General features: G+C 46.6%; 1 protein-coding gene across 1 annotated transcript; it reads left to right on the top strand.

Moving 5' to 3' along the window:
• Positions 1 to 2,319: 2,319 nt before the first annotated feature.
• On the top strand, positions 2,320 to 4,081 carry LOC139060435 (myb/SANT-like DNA-binding domain-containing protein 1). The gene is made up of 3 exons (XM_070539583.1): positions 2,320 to 2,591; positions 3,162 to 3,309; positions 3,639 to 4,081. The coding sequence occupies exons 1-3, from the start codon at positions 2,344 to 2,346 to the stop codon at positions 4,047 to 4,049; spliced, it is 807 nt and encodes a 268-aa protein (XP_070395684.1). The 5' UTR covers positions 2,320 to 2,343; the 3' UTR covers positions 4,050 to 4,081.
• The last annotated feature ends 8,007 nt before the right edge of the window (positions 4,082 to 12,088 follow it).

The raw sequence follows: 12,088 nt of genomic DNA, 5'->3' as shown, positions 1-12,088 counted from the left end.
CTCAGCAGGGGCAAAAGCACCAGCAGCATGCTGAATGATTCTGTACCAACTGATAACTTGAAGGATGCCCTGTGCCACTAGGGTTAGGCCAATGTGGCTCTATGTTAATCACCACAAGTGTATTATGCAAAACTTAATGGCCCAGAAATTGGTAATTCAGGGGGGAGTTGAATTAGCTATTTTTATTTCTTTTTTTTCTTTATCATGGACTTCTCACATTACACTTTGTCACAACGCATTCACTTTAAAGTAACTGTGGAGAATAAGGTGGTTTGGTATTCAGACATGCCTTCTGTGTGTAAACAGTGTTAGATGAGCAATACAAAGATACACTATAGATGCTGACTAGCAAAATGAAGGGGTTTGAGGGCAGCTACAAGTATACATCCTTGTAGTCGTACCTGTAGCACTATGTTCAATTTGTCACACAAGCATATGGCATCCATCACAACTGCATGCTTAGAAACAGACAAGGGCAACACACTCAATTCCCTTTTAGTCTATCTAAGAAGCACTACAATTTTTAGGCAACGAAATTGAAATCTGGCTTGTACCCATAAGTACTGCAATACAGTTGTGCAACATGTTCCTCTTGTGTGGAAAAAGGGCTGCATATGTTTTCTTTGAGCACAAGGGGGAGTGGTATCAGTTAGAGCCCCTCCATCCACGCGCCACTGCCGCTTTCTTAAGTAGCGACACCCTTTGTTGTGCGCCGCCTTTTCTCCTCACACCAAACCCTGTTCCAGCATTTCTGTTTTAAAAGTTTCCGGTTCCGGCGTTACCGCTTCCTGGAGTTGTGCTGCGGGAATTTCCGCTTTGACTGCCGATGGTCAGACGCCCACGCGTGCTTAGCAGAGCTGTGGGAGTCGCCATGAGAAGAATGCAAAGGCGACAAGCTGTTATATTCCGCTGAAGTAGTAATTCGCGGTCGCTGTTTTCTAAATGCACGAAAAATGGCAGTGGTCTCCAAGCGCCAGGCACTACATTCCACTGTACGTTGTCTCTCGTGGCACAACCCGTCACAGGTTGACGTGAAACAGCGAACACGATCAGATCGCTGATTACAATAGGCGGTGGTACTTGGATGGAATCGCATTCACAGTTTAAACCGCAGCTGGTGCAATTAAAGCCTCTCCATCGACGCGAAAGTAAACAACGTTAAGAGAAACATAGCATTACTTCCACTCGGAACAGGAAGCTGCAGCTACTGAAGTTCCGCTTGACACCGGAAGCTAAGGGGGTGAGTGGCAGAGGAGCGTGGAGGAAGAGGGTAGGTTGGCGGTACTTAACCTGGTCGGCGGAAACGTGTATGGAGGGGCTTTAGTATCAGTTAATGGCTGTTTTCCATATATGTTTTGTCGTGTGTATTAGCAATCACCACTTTCCTTATCTGAGTGAGGTCATTTTTTAGAAAGTTTGAAAGTTTATAGAACATGTTGCTCATGGTTGTTGCAGTTTTCTTCCCAACTATCCATTCATTGCACTGTGCACCCATGTCTTGGGCAACTAGCTGTTTGAAGGTCAGTATGCTATCGATGCGTCTAATGATAATCTCTAGTGCCCCCTCATTTGCTTGTTGCAATACTGAAGAGTTAGATTTTGTATATTGTGTCACTTGTTTATTTTCACTGTACTTTAGTTTCACTACATATTGAATGTGTTGTGATAGTTTTTCTTTTGCAATGAAAGATATGGTGGACAGTTGCCGACACTAATGTGATAGTATGAATGCTTGCTGTATTTATCACGATTGTTTCATTTCGCTGGGGCACTAATGGTCATTAGCAGCAGATGCTAGCTGCCCTTAAGTGCAATGTTTTTATGTTGCATAGTATTGTTCATGATCCATTTAATGCACTGCACGCGCATGTTGTGGACAACTGCCTGTTTGAAGAAAATGTCTGCATATTCAGTGGGTCTAATGTGAACATCTCTACTACTGACTTATACCCCTGTCACACTGGGAGATTTAATGTCATTCGAACCGAATGGCATTAGCATCGAATGACATTATTCAGTTGCTACACAGCGATATTTAATGTCATTAGCACCGAATGACTTCCGCAATCGAATGAGTTCGAGAAACTCATTTGGCTTCTCACTTCGAAGCGAATGTGTACTCTCAACCCCAGAATCACAGCAAAACACGACAGAGCGTTTGCAAATTGAAAGCCATACTCGTAAAGAAATAATAAGCTTAAAATGTTTTAATGAACTTGTTACTTTAAAGAGACAAAATATGTACGGCAGGCTGTCGCAAAATGTTATACTCTCCAGCTCAGCAGCGTCCGGCCGCCGACACTGTGCTCGACGGCCATATTGGAAACAGTCGGTAGCCTCGCCATGTGTGTTTCGGTCAAGCAGGCATCAGGAGCAGCTGGACAAGCAATGGCAGCGGGACGGGCACATTGGAGCCACGCGGACACGTTTACATTAATTAGAATTTGGGAGGACAACCTAAGCGATCTGCGTCGTGCCAAAAGGAATCAGAAAGTGTATGCGCACATTGTGGAAGAGCTTCTTAAAGCCGGCGTTGAAAAGAGTCTCAAGGAAACGAAAACGAAGATTGAAAACCTTGGAAACAAATACAGGCAAGTACGATTTTTATTTTTGACGCTGTGCATGTTCGTTAAATAAGAAAGAAATAACTGGAATATATCGGGCGAAATAGCGTCCCAGGTTGTTTTCTAGAGCGGACGCCAGTATCATCACTTGGCGTTGTCGAAAGAGCTAATAGACGCGACGCACTTTTCTTTCACGCAGCGCATACCTTCATCGGACGCATTGTGTATCTTTTAGCATACTGGACGACGCCCCGAAATGTGATACACCAGTCCTTCGGGACGCATAGAGAAATGCGGGGCGCGTTTTGGATCGTGACCGCTCGGGATTAAAAGTGCCCCGTGTCACTGGTATTTTTCGTGCTGCGACGACTTTCATTTTCAAATAGCAAAATGTAAGCGAGTATCTCGGTGCGCGTCAGGGAACAGCTAATTTCAAGCAACAACATCTTTTCGCTACGTTGACCTTCCGAGTGTGTGCTGTACCTGTATTGTACTGCTACTGCTATTCGGGTGTGTTGTACGAACCTATGGCACAAAATATGAACTTGATAACCGACAATGCAGTTGAAACGTGGCTTTGCTTTATTTCTGTTGCAGAGACATCAATAAAAAAAAGGGCACGGGCTGTGGCCAAATAACGTGGCCCTTTTATTGGGATATACACAAATTCCTCCAGGCACTGCCTATTAATGATGACAGCCTGCTGCATGACAGTGTCTGCAACAGCAGCAGCACAGTGGAACAGGTAAGTGCAATGCATATTGTACAATACTTTCTAATAAATTTTTGCAACAGTCATGTCTTCAAGCATGCGAAATTTTTTATATCATAATTGGCGCTAAGCAAAACTATTTCTGTTTCAAGGTGCTTCCATTGCTATTGTCTGCACAACAAACTTTGGAGGGACATACCAGAAATGAATACTTGAAACATTTGCAGCACCCTTAATATTAAAGTTTATTAATCTGTGAAATGTTTCACGTGTGCAGGTTTATGTATATGAAATCATCGGAAGTGTCTCAGGAACATTTGGGTAACAATGAATTGCATTTTCATTGTATTCTTTCTTTTCAGCTCATCACGAGCATGGAATGTGGAAATGAGTTTGGCAGCGACGAGGAGGACGCCTCGGTGGGTGATGCGGCCCTTGTAGACGCCGGAGCTCTATCGTCAACACAGGGTTCGGCCACCGCCAGTGAAAACCTGTCGCCTCTGGTGTCCATGTCCGACAGCGAGGGCTCGCAAGCGCTAACACCACCAGCAGCTCGCAAGAGAGCCGAAAGACAGGCCCTGAAGAAACGGCAGCCCTCCCAGCAGTTGCTGTTGACACAAGTTGTCGAGGAGCAGCGGCAGCTTCGTCTCAGTTTGGAGAAATCGAAAGAGAAGGAGCTTCACATGCGCGAGCTGCAATTGAAGCTCGATGAAGCTGCTGCCGAGCGGGAAGATCGCTTGATAGCGGCGTTAGAAAAAATTGTTGGAAAATAGTGATACTTTGAAATAAACTGTTTTCCATTTTCTCCATTTGCTTCGAGTGATCGCTCTTCAATTGACGCCAAACACTCCTTCAGGCATGCTAGAAAACAAACTCTGAAGTATGGTTCCTACTGCGAGGTTTCAGTTCATTGTGTTTTGTTGTGCCCGTTTCCAGAAATATTGAGCAAGGGCAGCTCTCACTTCATTACCTGTCGCAGTGGATGCAGTGGTGGTATGTGATGGTTGTTCATACAGAGCATCAAATGCAGTGGCTTCATTTTCCCACTGCTGCTCCACAGTGTCTCTCAGACCTTCACAAATATTGTGTAAAATACACGATGCCCTAATTGCATGCTTTGCATTGGGCAAGGTGCATTCCATCCTCTTCATGATAAACCTAAAGCGAGCTTTCAGCCTTCCAAATGCATTCTCAACAATGCGTCTTGTCCTTGACAGGTTGTAGTTGAAAGCAGCTTCGTGTGTGTCGGGCAAGGCATTTGAGAATGGCTTCAGGAGGTTAGTAGTGAGTGGGAATGCCTGGTCACACAGAATAATTGGTTTCACCTCAACATGTTCAATCAGAGCTACGGGCAATGAGAAGTATGCGCCCTCAACCAACGTAGACAATCTCGACCTTGCATACACGTTGGCGTCGTGGCATCTGCCTGGAGCTCCAATATTTATGTACCGAAATCGGTACATATGGTCCACCATCGCCAGAAGTATGATGCTGTACCTGCACAGAAAGCAATACATAAATATGATTACGCACTTCAGTGTATTCTGCATTGCAATTTTCTGACCAAATGGTACAAGTCATTTGTGTCCATAGTGCTGCTGAAGAGACCACCGCTACTAAGCAGCAATAGTGTTGTGCCATGCTAACAAAAAATATGCTCTACAAGAAATGTAATGAAGCAACCTCTCGCAAGTCAAATTTATAAAACTTTGATAACAAACAAGAACGAAAGACTGAAAATTATAATCTTTAAATTTCATACGTAGTTTTCTCTGGACAGTAAAACGCCCATAAGAAGTTTAATATTTCCCAAACTATAGACACAAGATCCAAGCTGTGTTCGTGAAATGGTGTTATAAAAGTAAAAAAAAAACCTTTGCGTAGTGCTTACCATCCTTTATAGTTGTGGTAATCCACGGCGTTCTCCTTCGGTGGCGACACACAAAAGTGGCAGCCGTCAAGAGCGCCAATACCCTGAGGAAAGCCACTCAGAGCAAAAAATTCCCTGATGTGTTGTTTCAATTCTTGGCGGCGGATCATGTGAAGCCATTCCCCTTCAAGTTGCTCAATTACCGCCTTGCAGAATTCTCTGCACAGCACGTTCACTGTTGACCTGCCGATGCCAAAAAGGTGCGCGATGGTTCTGTCCTCTGCACTAGAAGACAATCTGTACAGTCCCACCGCCACTCGCTTTTCCACGGAGATCGGCTTCCTCAATCGTGTCGTTTGGCGCTCCAAGACGGATCTGCACGATTCCACCAAATACCTGAACGTAGGCGGCGATACACGAAAAGCTTGCTTGAAGTGATTTTCACCAAGGTTCGGCAAAGTATCTTCAAACCAGCGCTCATTTCTTTGAAATGTCCAACGCTCTCGGTGAACAATGGAACAACTTGCCATCACAGCCGCAACAGTGAACGAGTTCGCTTGAATACGCTGCTCAATTTCGTCACTCCGTCTTGACTGTGCGTCTATTAGAGCGTCTAATCGCTTCCTCTTATTATTACGCCTTGCTCGCAATGCAAAGTGCGCAGCAACTAATCGCTTCACCAGCTGCAACTTAGCGTCTTGCTCCAGTGTCGCCATGTCAGCCATTTTGTTTTCAATTTGTCGGCTACTCAGGCGGCTAAGTCTTGTTTTGGCTTATACTGGCCGCACAGTCTGAAATAGAACAACTTTTTCTACACGCAGTACTAAAATATTTTTTTTCGGTGAAGCGACGTTCCAAAATGTATTTTAAAATAAATGCATTGCTTATGAGCAGTTTACTCCTTCCTTGTTCTACTTTAGTCGCCCCGTTTTTTTCGGAATGATCGCCATTGACATCGCCACCGAATGACATTAATTTTTCGAGTGTAGCACCATGGTAGCACCTCCGCGGGCGAATGACATTCGTTGCACCGAATGCCATTCGGTTCGAATGACATTAAATCTCCTAGTGTGACAGGGGTATTAGCTTCACTACATCTTGAATGTGTTGTGATAGTTTTTATTTTGCCGTGACATATGTGGTGGGCAGTTGCCGGCACTAATGTGATAGTACGAATGCTTGCTGTATTTACCACATGGTTGTATCGTTTCGTCTGAGGCACTAGTGGCCGTTAGCAGCAGATGTCATTTGGCCTTATGTGCAATATTTTTATGTTGCATAGTTTCGTCCATAATCATCCATTGAATGCACTGCAGACCCATGTTCTGGACAACTGCCTGTTTGAAGGAATGATCTGCATATTCAGTGTGTCTAATGTGAACATCTCTAGTACTGCCTGTGTATTTGTGAATTAGATTTTGTATTGTGTGTCATTTTGTTTTCACAGTGCTTTAGTTTCACTACATCGTGAATGCGTTGATAGTTTTCCTTTTGCAGTGAGAGATATGGTGGTCAGTGGCCGGCACTAATGTGATAGTACGAATGCTTGCTGTATTTACCACATGGTTGTTTCATTTTGTCTGGTGCAGTAATGGCCATTAGCAGCAGATGCCATTTGGCCTTAAGTGCAATATTTTTATGTTGCATAGTTATGTTCATACTAATCCATTGAATGCACTGCACACCCATGTTCTGGACAATTGCCTGTTCGAAGGAATGACCTGCATATTCAGTGGGTTTAATGTGAACGTCTCTAGTACTGACTGTATATTTATCAGTTAGATTTTATATTGTATGTTGCTTGTTTTCACTGTACTTTAGTGGGATTGCACATTGAATGTGTTGTGATGTATTTTATTTTGCTATGAGAGATCTAATGGGCAGTTACCAGCCCCCAGTCTGTGTGTTAGTACAAATATTTATTATGCTTATCACAGCATTTTATAAGGCTATAGTTTTGTGATGATTAACTCATGCCTGACTTTTTTATGAGAAACATGTCAGAACTAATAAACAATCACTCATGCTTGGGATCCATGAAATCATCTTTGTAATCTTTCAATTGTCTTCGAAATATTTCCACATCAGGCCCAAGAAACTCCAGAACGGGCTTGAAAAATTACTCTCGGAAAGAACCGAGAAAACCTGATGAACGAGGTAAAAAAATACTCCGAGATCAGCTCCAACAAACCACAGAATGGGCTTGAAAAATTACTCTCAGGTAGAGCTACGAAACCTTGATAACGAGGTAAGAAAATACCCCGACATCAGTACCAACAAACTCAAGAATAGGCCTAAAAATAACTCCCAGGAATAGCCTAGAAAAATGGATGAATGAGGTAAAAAAATACTCCCACATCGGACCCAAGAAACTCGCGAATGGGCTTGAAAAATAACTCTCAGGAATAGCCGCTAGAACTTCGTGATGGCAGTAAAAGTATAGTACCACTATCGTCCCTAAAAACCTTCCCACAGATTAAAAAATTACTCTCGTTTCTACATACAAAAACCTTGGTCAGCATGGTAGTAAATTTTTACCTCGACTGGTACGTAGTAAAAAAAACCCAGAAACGGGAATGCGATACAGGACGAGCGGTTTACTCCCGTTTCGCGTTATTTTTGTTTAGTGTGCAAGTTCCTGCACGACGTACATCAAGGAAGTGCTGAAGTTGTGCAAGGCCCTGGACCCTGAGGTGACCGAAGAGGAGAAAGTTGGTCACCCTTTAAAAGGGATCGCCGAGGACGTGTACCAGTTCTTCATCGGAAAGGACAGTCTGGACTCCATAAGTGACGTCATTCGGCGCTGTCGTACATTTGAAGCCTTGAAAGCTCGGCGTATCACACCAAATTTCGGCCCCCAAGCCAACGTAACTAACGATGGCAGTGTGGACGGGGTTCCAGCTCCATCCGACTTTGCGTCAGTTATTCGGCAAGTGATGCGCGAAGAGCTTGACCGTAGTGAGGTGGCTTCCCGCTCGACTACGCGGGCTCGAGAGCCCTTTTCTCGAGAGACGTCCATCTACGCCGCCTCCGTAGACGCCCACAACTTCGCTCCTCGCCCAAGAGCGCCAAACCCTGCTATGAACGTGCATCCCAGTTATCAGTTCCACGACGGTTACTCAGCTAGACCACCTGCAGTTATACCTGCAGTTTCTCAAGAGGGGGAAGGCCGTGCCAGTAATCCTGCTACTGATAATTCCGGCGCGTCCCGTGAGCGCCCCATCTGCTTCCAATGCGGTATTCGCGGTCATCTCGCCAGATTTTGTCCTCATCACCGTCGCACGTCACCACCGTCCCATGAGCGACCGCGCACACTTTTTATCGGCGTAGCAATTGGCACGGTGACGGGACACGCTGGCCTTCTGACTCCTCAAGCAGGACAAACCACCAGGCGAATTACCGTAGCAACTCACCAGCTTCTGTGCGGAAGTTGACGCCACCGCCTTCACGCCAGCGCATGTCTCCATTTCCACGACGACGTCGCCCGCCACCGCCATCGGGAAACCAGGCGGCGCGACCAGTGGAGGTGAGGTCACCAGTCATCATCAACTATACCGCCCCTATTCCTCTGCCAGTCACCATGTGTCATAACAAGATTCGTGTTTTAGTGGACAATGTGGCTACGTTAGCCTCATTGGAGACAGAAGCGAGTGTATCCGTTACCAGCCTGGATTTCAAAACCCGACATGGCCGTAAAGTGATGTTTCGCTGGAAGAACGCTAGTGCATTTCGTGCTGTGAGTGGAGAGTTGCTCCGGCCTATTGGAGTGTGCACCGCGAACGTTTATTTCTCCGATAACGTGTATCAAGCCGAATTTGCAGTGCTTACTGAATCCACTCACAACGTAATTCTTGGCCTCGATATCCTACAACATTGCGGTGCCACTGTTAACTTTGACTGCGGTATTGGCGAGCTTTTCCTGTCTGCTCTTAACGGCAAATCTGCCACTTGTTCACGCACTCTCGCCGTCATTAAAGATGCTGTGTTACCGGCACGTTCCTTATCGAGAGTTCGAGTTGCTGGTTGCGGTGTCGATGCCGATACATTTGATGCAATTGTTGAGCCGGTGCCTTCGATGGTTGTGAAGAAAAGTGTGCTATATACCTCGACGCTTCCTCTCTGTGGCCTGCGGAACAACTACACTGTGGGTGTCAAATTTAGCTTCCCACTCTGTTGTACTACCCAGCGGTATGCGACTTGCCTCTTTTGAAGTGGATACCAGTCTCAGAATAGGCGCTTTGACTGATGACACGTCACACGAATCCCGAAAGCACGGGGCTGACGACGGTGCCCCTGAAGACTCGTCACCTTTTTTAAAAATTGTCAGCAAGTCACTGTCTTCAGAGAAGCGTCAAGTCCTGGTCTGCGTCCTTAGCTAGCATGCGTCATTATTTAATTTCACGCAGAACGCTAACAAAGTTCGAGTTCCAACTACGCGCGCTCGCCACAGGATCGGCGCGGGGTCCGCGCATCCCATCAGGCTGAAGCCTTACCGCATGTCCGCGTCAGAGCGCAAGATCACCGCTCAACAAGTCGACGAGATCCTAGCCAAGGGCGCCATCCAAGATTCCTCTAGCCCTTGGGTTGCGCCGGTTATCCTCGTGAAGAAGAAAGATGGGTCCTAGATGTTTTGTGGCGACTACCGGCGTCTCAATTCTGTGATAAAAAGGATTTGTATCCACTTCCCCGGATCGACGACGTTATCGGCTGCCTTCATTCCGCATCTTACTTCTCATCTGTAGACCTCCGATCGGGCTAGATACGCATGCATTCGGCAAAGAGAAAACCGCTTTTGTGACCCCAGACGGCTTGTTTGAATTCAACGTCATGCCATTTGGTTTGCAATGTTTGTGAACACGGTACTGCGCGGCCTGAAAGGGGATGCTTGTTTCTGTTATGTAGACGACGTCGTCATTTTAGGCCGCACTTTTGCAGAGCACAACCATCGACTGGACGTTGTTCTGACGTGCCTTGAACAAGCTGCCCTTACCCTCAACTCCAAGAAATGCCACTTTGGCCAACGAGAGGCGCTAGTACTTGGATATGTGGACAAGCAGGGTGTGCACCCAGACCCACGAAAGGTAGCTGCAGTTAGCGACTTTAAACAACCGCAGTCACAATGCGAGCTGAGGAGCTTCTTGGGTCTTTGCTCGTACTTCCGACTTATTGCGTCCAACTTTGTCGATATTTGACTTCATTGGTGCGCAATCATAACCCTTTCACCTGGAAAGAAGATTGCGATTGCTCGTTTCGTCAACTGATGTTCCTGCTCTCTTCCGGATGCATATACTTCGCCGTTATGACCCCTCTCCCAAAACAGAATTGCACTCCGACGCGAGTGGAATCGGCCTCGGCGCCGTCTTCGTCCAGAGTTTTGGTAACGCCGAGCATGCCATTGCCTATGCCAGCCGTTCGTTGGGCAAGGCCGATCAGAATTACACCGTCACTGAGCCAGAGCGTCTCGCTGTCTTTTTTGCAGTCCAGAAGTTCCACCAATATCTCACAGGCGCCGCTTCATGACCGTTACTGATCACCATTTACTTTGTTGGTTAGTTCGTCTCCGCGACCAGTCTGGCCGCTTTGCTCGATGGGCGCTACGTTTGCAAGAATTTGACTTCGCAGTCCGTTACAAGGGTGGCCGACATCATGCAGACGCCGAATGCCTTTCGAGGCTCCCTCTACCAACAGTGCACGTGACACCAACAATTTCAATGAGTTTCTGGCCCCCATCGACGACATTCTTTTTCCCGAACCTGGCCACTTTCCGGAAAGAGCAGCGTGACGACTGCAGCCTGGATGTCCTCTTCACCTCAGCTGCTCAAGCAACAGGTAAAAATAGCTTTGTCATCCAAGATGGCCTGCTCTGCAAGAATAATAATGCGGCTGATGGCACCCGCCTCCTCTTAGTTGTCCCTAAGAATTTGAGAACCCACGTGCTCCGTGCTATACAGGACGACTCAACCGCTGGGCACCTAGGTTTCACCAGAATATACCACCGAAATCAGGGCCGATTCTACTGGACTAGTATGCGACGGGATATAAAAAAGTATGTGGCGAGTTGTAACAAGTGCCAGCAATTAAAGCGCCTTAATAGTGCTCCGGTCGGACTACTTCACCCTGTGGCGCCACCATCATCTCCTTTCGAAATGGTTGGAGTGGACCTTCTCGGCCCATTCCCGCGCTCAACAAAGGACTACCATTGGATTATAGTCTGCATAGAGCATCTGACGCGTTATGCTGAAACAGCAGCGATGCCAATGGTCACGGCTCTTGATGTTTCGAGCTTCCTCCTGTCCTCCGTTATACTGCGTGACGGACCCCCTCGTGTTATTGTGAGCGATCATGGTCGCCAGTTCGTGGCCGACGTAGTCAAATATCTGTTGCGTCTTTGTGCTTGCCAGTTTCGACGCGCGACCCCGTATCACCCACAGACAAATGGTCTTGTCAAGCGCACTCACAGGACTTTGAACAACATGCTTTAAATGTACGTCGATTCCAGGCACAAAAATTGGGAGGATATCTTGCCTTCTATCACGTACGCCTGCAAAACTGCAAAGCGTGAAACTACCGGCTAGTCCTTTCTTCTTTATGTCAGACTACCCCGCAGCTTCCTCGACACCATTCTACTTTTTACTCCTCATGCGGACTCTTCTGTTGCCCAGACTCTCTGCCGCACTGAGGAAGCACACCGCATAGCTCCCTATATATGTATACGTTGATTTTCGCCTCAGCTCCGTACGTTGGCGTACCTGGACCGCTCCAAGACCAGTTGTGATTCACGACATAAGAATGCGTCGTACGACAAAGGAGACATAGTATGGCTTTGGACACCACTTGGCAAGTGGGGCCAGTGCCAGAAGTTTCTGGTTCGTTACACCGGGTCTTTTCTCATCGCCAATCGCCTAAGTGATGTGACCTATTCAATTGATCGTCTCGTTTATA

Source organism: Dermacentor albipictus, chromosome 5 (genome assembly GCF_038994185.2).
Source record: "Dermacentor albipictus isolate Rhodes 1998 colony chromosome 5, USDA_Dalb.pri_finalv2, whole genome shotgun sequence".
In the NCBI taxonomy this organism is placed as follows: domain Eukaryota; kingdom Metazoa; phylum Arthropoda; class Arachnida; order Ixodida; family Ixodidae; genus Dermacentor; species Dermacentor albipictus.
Note: the sequence above shows the minus strand (reverse complement) of the source record. Positions and strands in the feature narration are given on the sequence as shown.

Excerpts from the sequence above, each read along its gene's own strand:
- LOC139060435 (XM_070539583.1), top strand. The coding sequence starts at position 2,344 with ATGTGTGTTTCGGTCAAGCAGGCATCAGGAGCAGCTGGACAAGCAATG. Across the intron at positions 2,592-3,161 it reads AACCTTGGAAACAAATACAG|AGACATCAATAAAAAAAAGG; the intron begins GCAAGTACGATT and ends TTTCTGTTGCAG. Across the intron at positions 3,310-3,638 it reads GCAGCAGCACAGTGGAACAG|CTCATCACGAGCATGGAATG; the intron begins GTAAGTGCAATG and ends CTTTCTTTTCAG.